This window comes from Carcharhinus amblyrhynchos, chromosome 11 (genome assembly GCF_965287045.1).
Source record: "Carcharhinus amblyrhynchos chromosome 11, sCarAmb.v2.hapA, whole genome shotgun sequence".
In the NCBI taxonomy this organism is placed as follows: Eukaryota; Metazoa; Chordata; class Chondrichthyes; order Carcharhiniformes; family Carcharhinidae; genus Carcharhinus; species Carcharhinus amblyrhynchos.
In genome coordinates this window covers 28,001,779-28,021,067 of record NC_137334.1, presented here as the reverse complement: position 1 = coordinate 28,021,067, position 19,289 = coordinate 28,001,779, and the positions used below count along the sequence as shown (strand labels likewise).

The 19,289-nt window shown below is 40.8% G+C and overlaps 1 protein-coding gene across 1 annotated transcript in view; it reads right to left on the bottom strand.

Annotated features, from left to right (window-relative positions):
• Positions 1 to 19,289, bottom strand: part of gtf3c3 (general transcription factor IIIC, polypeptide 3) — a 62,158-nt gene that overhangs the window by 12,880 nt on the left and 29,989 nt on the right. The window contains exons 10-14 of the mRNA XM_080198793.1: positions 18,300 to 18,471; positions 14,248 to 14,450; positions 13,286 to 13,387; positions 11,750 to 11,885; positions 9,701 to 9,926 (exon numbers count right to left, since the gene is read on the bottom strand). Of these exons, the coding sequence (XP_080054919.1) occupies positions 9,701 to 9,926; positions 11,750 to 11,885; positions 13,286 to 13,387; positions 14,248 to 14,450; positions 18,300 to 18,471 (839 nt within the window). The remainder of the gene's footprint in view (positions 1 to 9,700; positions 9,927 to 11,749; positions 11,886 to 13,285; positions 13,388 to 14,247; positions 14,451 to 18,299; positions 18,472 to 19,289) is intronic.

Here is a 19,289-nt window from a genome sequence, read left to right as displayed (position 1 = left end):
TGGAACATGGATAATGCAGAAGAAGATGAAACAGAAAAGTAACAGAGCTAAAAAGATCACAAACAGAAATATAAAAGGCTGATGGTACAGAAAGAAGCTATTGTGCCATCCAAAAAAAAGAGTGATCTGCCTGATCCCACTTTCCAGCTCTTAAACCAAAACCCTGTAATGACCATTTCAAGTGCATATCCAAGTATTTTCTGCATCTACCATATTTTCAGACAGTGGGTTCTAGATCTCCGCAACTTTCTGGAAGAAAACAATTTTCAACTCTCCTCCAACCTTTTTATCACTGGATCACTTAACTCATTGCTCAGGGTAATATTCCAATCCACACTCTCAATTTTGATGAAGCTCAATTAAATCTTTCCTCAGCCTGCTCTGTTCCAAAGAAAACAACCTCAGGTTATCCAATCTTTCCTCAAAGTTCTCCAGTCCCAAAATCCTTATAAGTATATCTTCTCAAGTATTATTATATCTTTCTTATAATGTGGTGACCAGAACTGTACACAGTACTCTAGCTGTGGCCTGGCTAATGTTTTGTATCATTCATTTTATATCATTGTCCAAGGTATAGATGCTCTTGACATCTATCCCTTGGAAAATAAGGTAAGGTATCTAGCATGCCTTATTTACCAACTTTTCTATCTTAACCTGCTATCTTAGGGACCTTTGGATATACACTCCAAAGATGTTTCAGTTCCTCTAGACTTCTCACCCAATTAGTTATTGTATATTCCCTTGCCTTGTTTGCCCTCACACTTCTCTGGAATGAATTCCATTTGCCACTTTTCTACCCACCTGACAGGTGCATTGATATCTTTCTGCAGTCTATAGCTTTCTTCCGCATTATCAATCTCACAACCAACTTCTGTATCCTCTATGTTTAAGTCCAAATCACCAAGTATACATCACAAAAAGCGAAAACCCTAATACTGACCCCTGTGAAACCTTAATGGAAACAACCTTCCAGTCAAAATGTTACTCGTTGACCACAGCTCTTTTCTTCCTGAATTAGCCAGTTTTATATTCAACTTGTCTCTTTCTCATAGATCTCACAGAGTCTTACTTTTCTGACCAGTCTGCCATGTGGGACCCTGTCAAAAGCCTTACTAATGTCAATGCAGACTATGTCACAAATGCTTTACTATCATCAAATCTTCAAAATATTCAATCAGATTAGTTAGATTTAATATTCACTTAACGGTGTGCGCAACATGGAATTGGATGAAAGTCAAAAGGATGTTTGATCCTTGACAAGCTGAATCTTCAATGCCAAAACCATCACCAGAATTGGTATTTGGAATGTCCAAATACTTCTGCAACGTGAGAAGATATTCTAAGTGCTGTGCGGGATGAGAACGTATTGACTTGACATCTAGGCATCAGCAATATACAGTGTACAAGCCAAAGAAGAATCTGCGGTGAGGGCACTATTGTGCAAGTTTACACATAAGCAGAGACAGACACATAAAAGGAGAAAGATGAACTCTAATTGCAGGACATGCTGGATGATGCACCCAGCTATGATATCAAACTACTGATCAGTCACCTAAATGCTAAGCCTTATGGCAACCAGTATGATCAGACTCCATGGGTCAGTAAGTATACTCAATAAAAACGACAAATGGCCTTCTGCAACAGCAATGGGCTCAGCATAAGGAACAGAAAGACAAGGACGTGTTGAACAATTTCCAGCTGGCCCTCCCCAACAAGTTTGAAATACCATTGAGGTTGGGCAACATCTGGTTTCCTCCCACAGTCCAAAGATGTGCACATTAAGCTGATTGGCCATGCTAAAATTGCCCCTTAGTGTCCTGGGATGCGTAGGTTAGAGTGATTAGTGGGTATAATATGTAGGGATATGGGGGTAGGGCCTGGGTGGGATTGTGTTTGGTGCAGACTCGATGGGCTGAAGGGCCTCTTTCTGCACTGTAGGGTTCTATGATTCTATGATCAAGGAAGAGTGGGAAATCTTCAAAAAAGGGATTAAGAAGATTTCAAAGTTACCATTGGATGGAGGAGAGGATTGAACAAAGAATGATGGACCACTGACCCAACAAGGATGTTGATTAATGTGAGAAAGAGGGACCAGAAAACGAACTGACCAAAAACAATAAGACACGAACCTGTGACTCTATATGTCCATAACAACACCAAGCACAACCTATGCTTTTGAGACATGAGAAAGAACAGTGTCGAGAAAGTTAGACGCTTTTCACCAGTACTGCCTGCATAAGATCCCAGGTATCACATGGAGAGACAGCATCACCAATGGAGTAGAACTGCAGAGTACTCTGTAGTACTACACTATTCCAAAGATGCCTGGAGGATATGGTGGTGGAGAGATGAGCGTACCTGACAGAACACATATTTCACCTCCTGGACACACTACACTAGCAGTAGAGTGAACACCACCATATTAGTGAAGATGACAGGGCTGGCCAAAGAAAACCTAGTGGAATAGATTTAAAGAAGACCTTCAAGAGTAGGACACAACCTTGGTTTTACTGAAAGTGGTTGCAATGAAGCAGGGCCAGTGTCAGGGTCTTGCCTCCCAATGTCCTGCATGGGACCAGAGGAACCAAGTCTAAGACCATGATTGGTTTATGCCTTTCTAAATGACGATTTATACTGAGTCAAAATTTTTGCCAATTTGCCTTCCTCTGAGATTAGGTTGGCGGGCCAATAATTGAGCAATCTATCTTTTCCTACCTTTTTAAATAACAGTACAATGCATCCAGCATTATGCCTGTTAGAGAGGATTAGGAAGTGATGGTCAGAATCTTTACTTCCACCCTTGCTTCTCTTAGCAGCCTGGATACAATACAAGCATGCCTGGCAAGTTTTTTATGCTCAAGCGGCTGAATCTTCTAATATTTCTTCTCTCCCTATGTTTATTTCACCCAATATTTCACACTGCTCCTTAACTGCAATGCCTGCAATTTTGTGATAAAATGCAAGTATTCATTAAAAATCTTCCCATCATCTTCTGCCTCCACATATTGATTCCCTTTCTGGTCCCTAACAGGCCCTATTATTTCCTGAGTTACCCTCTTACTTCTTATGTCATATAAAATGGTTTTTGTTGATATTAGTTGCCAATATTTTTTGCTAATATCCTATTTCCACATTTACCATCAGTGCAGTGACACACTACTGCGGGGTCACAATGCATATTGAAGTGGGTAATACTGAGTGAGCAGGAGCAGAATGAGGCAGACTCCACTGTGGGTAATCCCCTCTCAAAGGACAGACAGTCACAACTAAGCTTCACAGGATGCTGGGCTCAGATGCAGCATACAACAGTCTTTCTGGAACATCAAAGATATATGTGTTGCCAATTGTCAGAGATCCCTGATGCAATATGCAGCCATGAGCAGTCAGCGGAGAAATCTACGCAGAGGACCTCTGTCAATGCTCAGATATTGAGCTCCTCCATTGAGACAGTGACCAAAGTCTTGCAGAACCATATGAAGCACCACTCTGAGTGAGGGCAGGAGTAGCACACTGATAGCCATTGAAAGAATGGGACTCCCTATCACATGGAATTCTCTGTGTTGCAAGAGGCACCAAGATGTGAGGAGTTGATGCTAGTTGTTCCCCAGCAGGTTGCCTTGTCCAGCATTCAAAGGCACCATGAACCGGCTGAGGCAGCCGAGGAGGATGATGAGGAACCACTCTTCAGGAGGCATCATCCCTCACCTAGAATCATAGAATCCTACAGTGCAGAAGGAGCCATTCCTTTCATCGAGTCTACAATGACCACAATCCCAACCAGGCCTTATCCCTATAACCCCACACGTTCACCCTAGCTAGCCTCCTTGACACTAAAAGGCAATTTAGCATGGCCAAACCACCTAACCTGCACATCTCTGGACCTCCTTGACTCCTGCAACTCAGGAACCATCCATGTTGCTAGGCTCAGAGACCTGCAATGATGCAACGCAGCAGTCTGTGGCAGAGCGCCCACCAGCACCTCCATGAGGACAGAAGCCACAGGCATCTCAGCCAGATTTAAGTATAATGGAACAGACTGCTTCAGTCACAGGGAATAGGGGCACAGAACAGAAATGTGTATGAGCAAGGTGTCATGGCATTAATTTCACTTTATGGGTCAGTTTGTGTTTCATGTGATTTATATATTTATAATAATATTGTTTAATGATATTGATTAGACCTTTGTGTGTCTCTGTGTTCATGAATTCTGATGGGGGTTGAGAAGGGAGGGAAAGAGAGAGTCCAGGAAGAACCATGGACTTGGCGCAGGTACCAGGAATGTAAGGTGTGGTGATGGTGGCAGTGGAGACCCATTGTTTGTGGGTAACATTGGGCTTCTCTGGAAGTGCGTGTTGAAAGTTCAAAATGAGAGTCAATTGTCATATACCTGGAAGCAAATTGAATGAAGTGCTGTTGTTCCAATGTGGACCTCATGGCTATAGCAGTCTGCCAATCACTGTTGGGTCTGTGAAGGTATCAGTAGTTTCCCTCCATTGGGTGGAGTCTGGACTCCACTGAAACATCCCCTTTGTCCTCTTTCCTGTCATCCACCGAGGAGGAATGGTGCGTCACTCTCTCCTCCCTATCCAACTTGAGTCATAGAGTCATGTAGTGCAGAAAAGGCCCTTTGGCCCAACAAGTCTGCACCGACAATATCTATCACTAAAGGTCATTGTTCTGCACTTGTCCCATATCCTTGAATGTTACGATACTTCAAATTCTTATCCAAATATTTTTTAACTGCTTTCTTGCTTCCAAGACCTTCCCGGGCAATGCATTGCAGATTCCCACTACCCTCTGAATGAAAAAAGAATTCTCATACCCTTTACCCTAAAAATATGCCCCTTCAGATTAACCCTTCAACAAAGGGGAACAGCTGCTCCCTACTCACCCTGTCAACACCCTTCTCTGCCTTCTCTGCTTGAGAGAAAACAATCCAAGCCTATCCAGTCTCTCCTTATAGCTCAAATGCTCTATCCCAAGCAACATTCTGGTGAACCTCCTCTGTGACCCCCAGAACGCTATCACATCGTTCCTATAGTGAAGTGACCAGAACGGCACAGAGTATTCCAGCTGTGGCCTAAACAATGCTCTGTACAGCTCCTTGCTCTTATACGTCATGCCTTGCCATGACTGATAACTATCCTATCTTAACTATCCTATTCATGTGCTCTGCTGCGTTCAGGGATCTGTGAATAATTACCCTAAGATCCATCTATTTCTCTGAGCTTCCCAGTGTCCTGCAATTCATTAAATACTTCCTTGTCTTGTTTTTTCTTCCAAAGTGCATCACTTCACATTTATCAGGGTTGAATACCATCTACCACTACTCTGCCCACCTGACCAACCCACCCATATATTCCTGTAACCTCATAGAATCCCTACAGTGCAGAAGGAGGCCATTAGGCCCATTGAGTCTGCATTGACAAACAGTCCAACCCAGGCCCTATCCCCGTAACCCCACATATTTAACCCACTAATCCCTCTAACCTACGCATCCCGGGACACTAAGGGGCAATTTAGCATGGGAAAACAATCTAACCCGCACATCTTTGGACTGTGGGAGGAAACCGGAGCACCCAGAGGAAACCCATGCAGACACAGGGAGAATGTGCAAAGTTCACACACAGTGATCCAAGCTAGGAATTGAACCCAGGTCCCTGGAGCTGAGGCAGCAGTGCTAACCACTGTGCCACGGTGCCGCCCCAACCAACACTCCTTCTTCACTATTAACCATCCCACCAAACTTGGTGTCATCTGCAAATCTGCTTAACATTCCTCGATATCATTTATGTTTTTAACAAACAATAAGGGTCCCAGTACTGATCTTTATGGTAAACCACTGGACACAGGTGTCCAGTCACTAAAAAAGCCTTGTACCACTACCCTTTGTGTTTCTATTACTAAGCCAGTTCCTGATCCATCTCACCAAGTTTTCCTGAATTCCATGTGCTTTAACCTTCCCAATCAGTCTCCCACATGGGACCTTGTCAAAAGCTTTACCAAAATCCATATAAACTACATCAACTGAACTTCCCTCACCCACACACTTCATCACATTTTCAAAAAATTCTAACAAATTTGTTAGGCATGACTTTCCTCTGACAAAGCCATGCTGACCATCCCTAGTTAATCCATGCCTTTCCAAGTGGATATTAATTCTCTCCTTCAGAACTTTCTCCAATAGTTTTCTTACCACTGACATGAGACTCACCAGTGGAACCAAATTAGCTATCCTCCAGTCCTCTGGCACCTCCCCCCAAGCCAAGGAGGAATTAAAATTTGTGTTAGAGCCCCTGCAATTTCTTGCCTCACTTCCCACAATAGCCTGGGATGCAATTTATCCGGGTCTGGGGATTTGTCCATTTTTAAGCCTGTCAGAGCCTCCAATACCTCCCCATTTCCTCTGTCAAAATGTGCAAGTTCCTCACAGTCCCTTTTCCTGAAGTCTGTACCTATGTTCCCGTTTTCCTGAGTGAAGACCGAAGAGAAGTTTTTGTTTAACACACTTTCAATGTCTTCCGGCATCTCACACAGTCCCCTTTGCATTGTCATATCATGCAACTCAACAGCTATTAAATTGAAGGTGTGGCACGTTCCAGATACACACCCTCCCATCCCAGAAATTGAAAGCCATTCTTCCTGCCCCATCGCTTTAGCTATGCTTTTCATCTGCACAATCTGGACAGCATGGTGGCACAGTGGTTGGCACTGCTGTCTCACAGTGCCAGGAACCCGACTTCACTTCCAGCCTTGGGTAGCTGTCTGTGTAGAGTTTGCACTTTCTCACAGTCTGCGTGTGTTTCCTCCCATAGTCCAAAGATATGTAGGTTAAGGTGGATTAGGGGTTACAGGAATCATGCAGGCAGGAGTCTGAGTGGACCTCAGTAAGATAGAGTCGGTGCAAACTCAATGGGCCAAATGGCTTCCTTCTGCACTATAGCAATTTTAAGATCTCCACTTACCTCTAGGCGAGGTCTGGGGAGTACTACCTTTAAGTTAGCTCCCAAAATGTCTGTAGGCCATCACTCCTGCTTTCTACCTGTCACTGGCACCAATAACCTCTGGTTGTTTACCCTGGTGTGCCAACAATATCCCCCCCCCTCAACGTCATTGATAGTCATCAACTTCCGGAAGCATAGTGGAGCACATGCCCCTGTCTACATCAATGGAGGTGAAGTGGAAATGGTCCACAGCTTCAGGTTTCAAAGTGTCCAGATCACCAACAATCTGTCCTGATCCCTCCATGTCAACGATATCATTAAGAAAGCCCACCTCTACTTTCTCAGGAAGCTAAGGAAATTTTTAGATTCACTACAGAAAGCTTCTTTTCTGATTGTATCACAGCTTGATATGGCTCCTGTTCAGACCATGACCGCAAGAAACTACAAAGGATCATGAACGAAGCCCCATCCATCACACAAACCAGCCTCTCATTCATTGACTCTGTCTATATTTCCCACTGCCTTGGAAAAGCAGCCTGGTTAATTAAGGACCCCATGCACCCTGGACATTCTCTCTTCTACCTTCTTCCATTAGGAAAAAGATACAAAAGTCTGGAGTCAAGTACCAATCCACTCCACAACTTCTTACCTGCTGCCATTAGACCTTTGAAATGGACCTACCTTATGTTATCTTTCTCTACACCCTAGCTATGACTGTGACATTATATTCTGCACTCTCTCCTTTCCTTCTCCCCTATGTACTCTTTGGAAGGTATGCTTTGTCTGTTATAGCGTGCAAGAAACAATACTCTTCACTGTTTACCAATACATATGACAATAATAAATCAAATCAAATAGAATGTTCTGCAACTGCTTAGTGATATTCTTGACTTTGGCACCACAGAGGTAAAAAAAAACCATAGTGCCACATCTGGGGCCACAGAAATGCCTGTCTGTTCCTGTAACCATTACATTCCCTATCACTATTGCTTTCCTAGCATCCTCCTGCCTCCCTGCACAGTTGAACCACCCATGTGTTGTAGTCTGTGTGCTCCCCAAGGAAGCATTATTTTCACCAGAATTATACTGCTGAGAAAGCAAGATACACAAAGGGTGCCCTGCATTGCCCCCATCTAGTCTGACTGGGAGTCACCTATTTTCTCTCTGCCTTCACACTCTTAAGATCACCTCCTAAAACATGATATCCACATACCTTCCAACCTCAGAGATACACTGTAGAAATATCAGCTGCTGAAGCTTTGAAAAGCTGAGTTTAAGCTCCCCCATCCTCCAACACTTCCTGAACATGTGGTTGTCCAAGACATGAGAATCATCTTGGGGTTCCCACATGGCATCGGGTGTACATTTCATAGAACTGAGGTGCCTATCATATCTCCTTTTATTGGAAAACCAGCTAAATTTATTAGAAATTAATACTTATCCCTGATCATGACAAGAATACACACTCACCATCCACCCACCAATCATCTTGCATTCCCTTACCTTCAGGCTACCCGAAAAAAGACTTAAGCATAGTAATATCCTTCCTCTAGGCCACGCATGGAGCTTCATCAACGGAAACCGGAGGCCGATTTGACAATTCACATGTTACCTTACAGCTACCAGGTTCCAAACACATTATTTAGTTTAGATTCACTATGATGATAAAAAAGGCTAGCATTTATATAGGACTTCTCACAGCAACTGGACATCTCGAAAAGCCGTGCAGCCAATGAAGTATTTTTTAACTAAATTCCCCCTAAGTTGCATGCCCTGTGTCTATGCACCAGTCCATCAAGTGCCACGTACTTGATTAAGACACGACATATGGAGACAATTTTACTGTTCTGTCAACTGATGCTTCGTGAAGCTGTGATACCACGAGAGGCAGGATTTCCATCCGTACCTGACTCCACCCGATGTGGCTGCCCAGCCACATGGCAACAACTGATTGGCTGGTTGCTCACCCAATCACAGCGCAGAAAGAGAGCGAGCACTGGAAGCAGGAGATGGTGGAGAAAGGGAGCCAGCACTTGGAATTTATCCGACTCGCCACAAACTGGTGAATAGTTCCTGAGGGAGCATGAGTGTGCAGTAATCTTTGGTTTTGAGGCACAATTTGATTGAATAATTTATTTGATGCAATTTGATTGATGTTATCTGAACAGAAATGCAAAGTTTTATAAATCAGTTGTGTTCAGGAGAGGTGGAGAGCAAGAGGGTTTTAGAGAAGTGGTGAGCAGAAAAATTGGCAAGTTAGGAGGGTCGTCAAGCTGGAAGAGCGAGCAGGTCTGGGAGGAATGTAGTGAGTCGGAAAGGTGATGAACAGGAGAGATGGTGAGTGGAGGTAAATTATTAAGAGAATTTTTGAGTCAGTTAGATTCAAGGCAGTCAAAGGCTTTTAATGTAAAAAAAGTGAGAAACATAACCCAGTCTCGTGCGGGAAAGTGAGTTTCATTCAGCATGTTTTTATTTCATACACTGTGTTTTACAAACACATTGCATGTTAAATGAGGGATGGCTGTACTTCACTGGCCGTAAAACGCCTTGGGACATAGAATAAATATACTATTATATAAATATAAATATATATAAATAGACATACTGAGGAAGTGAAAGGCATTGTGTAAGTTTAAGTTCTTTCTTTTCTATAGAATGCATTTCTGTAAGTGCTCACATCATCAAAACTCTGCAGTAGATTGTCAACTGGAATTCACTAGATTTTGACATTAAGAAAATGGATTGATCCAAAGTACCTGATGTAATTGTACGCTTTTCTGAAGTTGTTATCCAGAACAGCAGCAGATAGGCCAAAGTATTCTAACTCTTTCCGTTTCTGCCTATCATCATAAAATGAGTAGTACTCCAAAGAAGAATCAACCAGGAGTTCAGCTTCTTTGAAACGTTTGAGGTCACACAATGTATAAACAGCTTTCAACAATAAGTTCCACCAGTCATCCTTATTCAGCACACTAGTTTTACCTGGTTTAAAAAAGACACAGAAGTATTTAAATTACCTGTTCACAACTGGGAAACAGTACTTCTACTTTCTATAATATGCAAAACTTAAATGAAATCAAAATGATATAGTAATATAAGTAAATTATACAATGTCCATTGAAAAGCAATAATTAGAAGAGGAAAATAGTGTCTTGGGTACTGTTCAATGTACTCCCCTTTTTGTGGAACAAAATGGGCAGAATTCAATTGCTAATTGCAGTTCATTGCATTTTTATATGCAATTTGAATTTAAGTCACTTTCTTTGGATTGGATTAATGTATTTGAAATGTAAACATAAATCCCACCTGACTCCCACCAAGAATTCTACAGCCAACTTACAATTCCATCACCTTCATCTTGCTATGATGGGTAACCTTGGTATCCTGTTGGACGCTGACCTATCACCAGTATTTCTATAACATTTCCCACCATTGTCCTTTTGTCACTTACAGTGCTGCTAAGAAGCTTCTGGATGCCTTTGTCAAGCTCCAAAGATCTCCTTACCAGTTCTCCAACTTTCTACATCCTGCTCCTTCACCAACCATACCATTGTTCACCTTGATTACTGCCCTATTCTCCAACACGTCCTTATTTACAAGTCCATCCACAACATTGCAACTCCCATATCAGTAATTTCCTTCAGTCCCGTGCCAGGATGTGCCCTCTGTTCTGCATCTTTACTCCACCTTAAGTTAGCAGAAAGACTGGTTGTGTTGCCTTCACACTTAAGTTCCCTGCCTTTGTGTAGCTATTTCTCTCTTCAAGTCACAGAATCATAGATTCCCTATGTCCCATCAAGTCTGCATCAACAACAATCCCACCCAGGCCCTATCCCCGTAACCTCACGTAATTATCCAGATAAACCCCCTGACACAAAGGGGTAATTTAACATGGCCAATCAATCTAACCCACACATTTGTAGAGTGTGGAGGAAACTGGAGCACCCAGAGAAAACCCAAGCAGATCGTGCGGCAAACATGTAAATTCCACACACAGTTACCCGAGGCCAGAACTGAGCCCAGGTCCCTGGTGCTGTGAGGTAGAAATGCTTTCTCAAAAACTTTTCTTTCCCTATACTTCAGTAAGCTTTTGTTAAATTTATTAAAAATATTAGCATTCCCTTTGCGTGCCTGCTGCAGTTATAGATTGGTCACTATGAACAAACAGATCACAAAGTACAGGATTAGGGAATCAATTAGGGAAACATCAATTCTATACACAATATGTATTCCCGGGGAACACTGTAATTTTCAGGGTATCCGAGAAGTATGAGAAAGACTCATGGTAAATATGCCAATATACTGGGAAGCTGCTTGATTAAAAAAGGATTACGCTCAATGAAGTCAAATGATATCCTTCTCGGAAGTGTGAAGAGGACAGCGGCAGACATAGATGTTCAGTATTGCACTGTGCATTAACTGGGACCACTCTGGAGCAACCACCATAGGATTTTGCATCAACTCCTGATAACACTTAAGTAAGGCAAGTTCTAATAGTTTGTCAATTTCGACAGCACACAAGTCCACAACACAGTAATGAAATTACTATCCATCAACTTAACTGACATTATTAGGGTAAAGTTCTGAAAATTAGATCATAAAGAATGGAAATGTTGTGTGGAGGATTATAGAGGACAGAGTACAATCCCAGTCAAACACATACAGTTGTAGAGCTTCCCATTTTGTATGATCTTCTAACACATATAGTTTAGTGTTGGGTCTCATTGTAGAATAGTGCCAGACTAGTTTGTCTGGGACAAGTCATTTTAAGTCAAACATACATGATTACAAGTTTCATTCCTTACCTTTAACATCCAAATATGCAGCTTCCTGATCATCAATGTCACTAACTTTATCTCTTGAGTCCTTTGCAAGAAAAAGGTGTTTTTCCCCACTTTTGGACCTTGAAATCAAAGAAACTTGAGCTCTGTTCATTGCAACCTGCAATAAAAATTAATTTGCTCTTCACTCAGGCAGTTTTTTTGTAAATCATCAACAACAGCAACAGCTAATGTTCCAAGTTAATATAGTTACTACTCCAAAAGTTCTCCTTAAAGCTGGAGTCATGTTAACACTAAACAAAAAGTTACAAATTGTTGGCATTTTTAAAAATCTTCCAGTTTTGGCAGTTTCCCATCACTAAAACAATGAGTGACAATGATTAAAAAGAAGCACCAAAAACATACCAAAAATTCAAGCGAGTCAGGGGACAGAGGACAGTATGGTGGCCGTTACTAAGATGATGATGCTAGGAAAGCTGAAAGGTCTGAAAACAGATAAATAACCGGGACCAGATGGACTACACCCTTCTGGTTCTGGATTCTCTTACAGTTAACTTGCAAATTGACTTGGTAGTTAGGAAGGCAAATGCAATGGTAGCATTCACTTCAAGAGGACTAGAATACAAAAGCAGGGTTGTACTACTGAAGCTTTATAAGGCTCTGGTCAGACCACATTTGGAATATCGTGAGCAAATATTGGGCCCTATACCTAAGGAAGGATGTGGTGGCCTTGGAGAAGGTCCAGAGGAGATTCACAAAAATGATCCCGGGAATGAAAAGCTTGACCTATGGGGAGCAATTGAGGACTCCGGGTCTGTACTCAAAGGAGTTGAGAAGAATTTGGTGGTGGTGGTGGTGGGGGGTGGGAAGAGAGAAAAGGGAGAATCTCACTGAAACTTACAGAATACTGAAATACCTGGGTAGACTGGATGTGGAGAAAATGTTTCCATTAGTAGGAAAGACTAGGATCTGAGGGCACAGCCTCAGAGTAAAGTCATCCTTTAGAACCCAGATGAGGAGGAATTTCTTCAGTCAGAGGATGGTAAATATATGGAATTCATTGCAAGGGAAAGCTGTAGAGGCCAGGTCATTGAGTGTAGTTAAAACAGAGATACACATGTTCTTGATTGGTAAGGGGATCAAAGGTTATGAGGAAAAGGTGGGAGAATGGGATTGAGAAATGTATCAGCCATTAATGAATGGTGGAGCAGACTCGATGGGCCAAATGGCCTAATTCTGCTCCTGTATTAGACAGTCTTATGTTGTCAGGCTTGCTGAGATTTTCCAGCCTTTTCTGTTTTTGTTGTGAATGTGCACTTACCTGATACAAAACTTTGCTAATTTCCATTTAGTTCTAATAATCTCGTTTTTGAATATATCTGCAATTTTACCTATGCTAATTACCACAGACCTGAATATTAAAATGACTAAGAAGCAAACATGCAAGTGAAAAAAACTACTTTACCTTGGTAATGCAAGTTGCATTTCAATTTTTTAATTTCTGTTAGTAAATATTCTTTGATTAATAATTTGTGGAACAAGAGCTAAATTCCAACTCACCTTTAAAAGCATTGCTAGCATGGCAAGTAAAGCATCCACATAATCGGGCAGCTTTTTTTGGGAATACAGTAAGGTAGAGCGATGGAGTAACAGCTTCAGTTCCTGGATGATACACAAGACATTACTTGGGTTTTAGATAACTTGACAATTAAAATAATTAATGGAAGGAGAGGAAAAAATGAAACACTGCCCAATTTCTCTTGCAGAAAATTGTTTCCAAATAGTTTACTGACAATCTTTTATTCAACAGGTTATACTAAGCATTAGATATTCCACAGTAAAGTGGCTGGTATTAAAAGTACCATCTCTTGCTCTGTTTCCCACCCCAGCATTCCTCAAGTGTTGTGACATTTTCTTCATCCGTATCGTCATTCTGATCAGCCAGTATTTTCACAGGGCAGTATCACTATTCTTTACACAGGATACCTCAGTTAAAGATTGTATTTCATTTAGCAACCCTACAAAATTGCAAATCCCACCAACTAACAAATACTAATATTGCCAGGTGGACTTGAATCAAAAAACCTTTTAGTCGTGAGTCATTTATTCAACAACGTGGTTAATAGCCATTTTAATTAAACCCATTATTCAATAATGTACTCTGCATTGCAAGAAGAGGAATAAGTGAGTTGCAGTGAAGTTCAGTTGATACTGTTAGAAATTGACAGGCACTTGCAATAGGCTGATGAATGGAACTCTTCCATTATACACTACACAGTAAGTCCCATTTTGTGCTGTGAAGTTTCTGTTTAGTGGGCTAAATAATGCTCACCTGGAATTTGTACATGGGCAAATACGTGAAATTCAATGATGTTCAAAATCCCACCAAACCAATTTCTAGAGTGGTATACCAAATATTCACTGCCTTTTTAATACATCCAACATATTGCTAGTAAAATACTATTTTGCAAAACACATTTAACAACCCAACTGAGTAATTAACCAGATACAACATTCCGCACCTGTTGAGCTGCATTCGCATCATGCGTTAATGTTTCTGGATCATGCATTGATTCCAGAGCCTCAAGAGCTTTCTCTGGTCGCCCCAGTTGCTGTTGTAAGGTTGACAGGGAAATACGTGCATCCAAGTGCAAAGGTGCCATTGCCACCACTTTAGTGTAGCTCTCTGCTGCCAGCTCCATGTGTCCCAAGGCTTTCAAACACTCTGAAGTTAGAAAATTAAAATTGAGCATAGCATTTTGCTTTTCTCACAACTGTTTTCTATTTTTTTCACTTCCCTTCCCATTAATACATTTTCCACATGTCCCTGCAATCAAGTATGACACAAGCACAAATAAAGAATGTATCAATAGAATACTACAAAGTACAGTAAATGTGTCAACTCACAGTTTAATTTCTTCAGAAAATTAATAATATGTCTCACACAAAGCTAGCCCAACTAATATTACAGCAAAGGGAAGCTGGGCACAATCTGAAGAGTGGGGTTATTCCACATCTGTAAAGCTCCATGATTGGCACCATTTTGGTGCCATAACTATTCTTTTCTTTTGAATATTTTCATCAAACATAAATAATTGATATCACCTTCCTAACTTTGTTTGAGTTGTTAGCAATGCTTTCACAACCACTTGAAATAAACCTGAATGCTTTTCAATATAAAGGTTTCTACTTATTTATTATATCTCAGCAACATCCAAAGTGTTTCAGATTGAATGAACTATTTTGAAAATACAGTCAATGTCCTTATGCAGGGAACCACTGAAGCTATTTTGCTCACTGCATTATAACACAAATAGTGATGAAATGAATAACCAACTAAATTATTGTGGATGTTGGTCAGGACAAAGAAACCTAAAATACACAGAATCACAGAATTGTTACAGCACAGAAGGCGACCATTCGACCCATCATTTTTGTACCAGTTCTCCAAACGAGCAATGACTGAATTCATTCTCCTGTCTTTTCCCTGTACCTCTGCACACTGTTTCCATTGAAATAATCATCAAATGTCCTCTTGAATGCCTCAACTGAACCAGCCTCTATCACACTTCCACGCAGTGCATTCCAGACCCGAAACACTCGCTGTGTGAAAGTTTTTTCTCACATTACACTTGCTTCTTTTGCAAATCACTTTAAATTTGTGCCCTCTTGTTCTTGATCCTTATATGATAAGAACAGTTTCTCCATATTTGCACCGTCCAGCCCACTGGTGATTTTGAACATCACTGTCAAATCTCTTTCCAGCCTTCTTCTCTCCAAGAAGAAGAGTCTCAACTGCTCCAATTGATCCTCATAATTGAAGTTTCTCATCCCTGGAGCCATTTTGTAAACCTCGTCTCCACTCTCTCCAACACATTTGAATCCTTCCTATAGTGTGGTGCCTAGAACCGTACACAATATCCAGCCAAGACCCATCCAGTGTTTTGTACAAGTTCAGCATAACTTCCTTGCTCTTGTCCTCTGTGCGCCTATTATACTGTTCATTAACTGTACTCTCCACCTGGTCTGCTACCTTCAATGATCTATGCATATATACTCTCAGATCCGTCCGTCCCAGCACCACTTAGGAACTGTACCCATTATTTTATATTGTTTGTAATCTCCTTTCTACCAAAATACATCACTGCACACTTCTCTGCATTGAATTTAATCTGTCACCTATCTGTATACTCTGCCAACTTATTTATGCCCTTTTGAAGTTCTACATTGTTCTCTTCGCAGTTTTCAATGCCACCAAGTTTCATGTCATCTGCAAACTCTGAAATTGTTCCCTGCACACCAAGATCTAGATCATTAATATATATCAGGAAAAGTAAGGGTCCCAATACCAACACCGGGGATCATCACTTCAGACCATCCTCCAGCCCAAAAAATATCCATTGACTCTCTGCTTCCTATTATTCAGTAAGAAATCTCACAACACCAGGTTTAAAGTCCAACGGGTTTATTTGGTAGCAAATGCGTTTGCTACTAAATAAATCTGCTGGATTTTAACCTGGTGTTGTGATTCTTATTGTGTTTATCCCAGTCCAACACTGGCATCTCCACATCCTATTATTCAGCCAGTTTTGCATCCACGTTGCTACTGTCCCTTTTATTCCATGAGCTATAACTTCTCTCAAGTCTATTGTGTGGCACAGTGTTAAATGCGATAATATCTGAACATCTACTTAACCATGGACCTCAGTTACACATCTCATCTGAATGATCTCACCCGTGACAATGCAGCATTCCCACAGTTATGCACTAGGATGTAATCCTAAATTAAATGCTTCGGAACTAGAGTGGGGTTTGAAACCAGACTGCTTATTTGATCCAGATCACTAATAATTCACTTCCATGTGAATGTGGCATTGCAGGCACAGAGGGAATGTATTTCACCACCATCACAAAATTCCCCAAGGTGCAGGGCACTATCGATTGCACTCATATGCTCCTTAAGACATCCAGTGATTGTGTCCAGTCAAATTCATCAATAGGAAGGGCTTGCACTTTCACAATATGCAGCTATTTTGCAATGACACTTGTTTCACTTGTGCATTCACTTTACTGGAGGCCACCATGACTGCTTCATCACCATGTAACCTATGTTTCCGCAGCTCCTCATTTCACCCGTCGAAGTCCATTGATGGATGCTATGTTTCCATGTCACTGACTGCTCAAGAATCCTTGACTGAGTTGCGGCATTCCAGAAGGGTCTGGAAGTCTCTGGACTAGTGAATTATGAACTGTTCTCCACTGGTGTCCCTTTTGTAATGTTGTTCTTTCTCTACTTATCTGCTAACTGTTTTTCTTTTTGTTTTATCATGGGTTGTACAAGAGGTTAGGGAGGGAAGGAATGTGGAAACATGGTCCTTTAAAGAGAGATCCTTTGCAGACTATGTGATCAGGCCAGAGCCAATGGAGCACGAGCACATGAATCTAAGCCAATCGGGGGTGAGGGAGTGCAGTTATGAGGCTGGAGGTCTTCAGTCAGAGTGAGGACACTGAACAGAGTGGACCTGTATTAGGCATGCTATTGAACACTGTGTATACAGTTCTTATTGTTAATAAACCCTTTTAGCTAATTGTTTGCCACATCAAGTTGCCTTGAGTTATTACAAAAAAAAGGAATTCATCAATGATGGCAACTCCAATAGTAATGAATTTTATTAAACTTGGTTTGTGAATTTGCTTTTTATAACTCAGAAATCAAACATCTCTTTTTTAACCAAACATTTAACAATATTACGTTAAATTGCTTTTTAAAGTATAATGGACCATAAAAATGCTATACTATTTAGCTAACTCTAGATTTCAAATTGATAAGCAAGAAATTAAGAAATCACAAAACTGTTCCGGTATGGGAGACCATTTGGCCCATCATGTCTGCATCAGCTCTCCGAATGGGCATTTTATTGAGTATTATTCTCTTGCCTTCTCCCCATAATCCTGCCAATTGTTTATTTTCAAATAATCATCCAATTCATGGTGGCACAGTGGTTAGCACTGCTGCCTCATAGTGCCAGGGACCCGAGTTCGATTCCCTGCTTGGGTCACTCTCTCTGGAGTTTACACGTTCTCTCTGTGTCTGCGTGGGTTTCCTTCAGGCGCTCCAGTTTCCTCCCACAGTCTGAAAGACGTACTGGTTAGCTACATTGAATTAAACAGGTGCCAGAGTGTGGTGACTATGGGAATTTCACAGTAACTTCATTGCAGTGTTAATGTCATCCTTACTTGTGACTAATAACCTTTAGTCTTTTCCTTCTTGACTGCCCCAGTCAAACTTGCCTTCACCACACTCTCAGGCAGTGCATTCCAGACCCAAACTACTCGCTATGTGAAGAAGATTTTGCTTCGAGGGAAAGCTACCATTGGATACAAAAGCAACATAATGTTCCTTGTAACTTGAAACTGAATTGATCTCATTCTCCAATATGCAGCATATTGCTTTTCTTAAAGTTTATTTCAAGCCTATTTCCTCAGTTTAAGATTCTTTCAATAACATCCACTGCACAGTAAAAACATTTACTTTAAATAAAAAGATTCAGATTATCAGTTTTTCAGTCATTACCTGCATGACGAAGCCAAACAACTGCAAGGTTGTATCGTTCTGAACAGACAAGGGCGCTCAAAAGGGGCAATGCAGAGTTATACTCGCCAATCTCTAAAAAAGCCTCAGCCACATCTAAATAAAGGTCTCCCATGTCTTCAGGGTTCTGTTCCATTAAGTTGGTCATCAAAAGCTAAAGACGAACAAAAATTTGATTACAAGTTAACAACGGCAAAACAAAAGAGCATTGTTTTCTTCAAGTTGCTATTTCACACTTAATAAAATTCTGTCTTCATTGAATTTTAAAATAGACTCCAATTGAATTAAAAGCACAATGCAAGTTTACAAACAGGATCAGTGCATGGGAATAAGAATTACAATTACTCATCACTGCCACCAAAAAGCTGCATTCTGTAACTTCAGATGAAGAGCAAATGCTTTTGGGTACATTTCAATTTCAGCAAGTTAGAATCCAGTGCTCCTAGCAAGAATCCAATGTTCAAAATGACAATTTAGCCTCCAAATCAAAACTCTGAATCCTTTCATTAAAGAAAATCCATTTTTTTCTCAAAAAAATGGCATTGGCTCTTTTATTCATCTTTAATGGCAACATTATATTCACAATATGTGAATATGTTACAACATATGAATATATTACCAATATGTTGCAACATGTGAATATAATGTTACCATTAAACATGAACAAAGGAGCCAAAGCCATTTTTGAGGCATAAAAATGAATTTTGTTTAATGAAGGGATTCAGAGTTTTGATTTGGATGCTAAATTGTAATTTTAAACTGTTGTATATTAAATAATCATACAGCAGAATAAAGTGCATCAGAATGTGCGAAATATATTTTGTTGGGGAAAAAGTTAATTTGCCAGGTATTCAAAAACTGCAAAAGGAAAGGAGAATTGAATGGGATAGCAGGTTAAAAGATAATCCTTTCACAACTAGGATGAGACTTCACTTGGCTTGAATTGCTAGGACACAATTCTCACTACTCGCT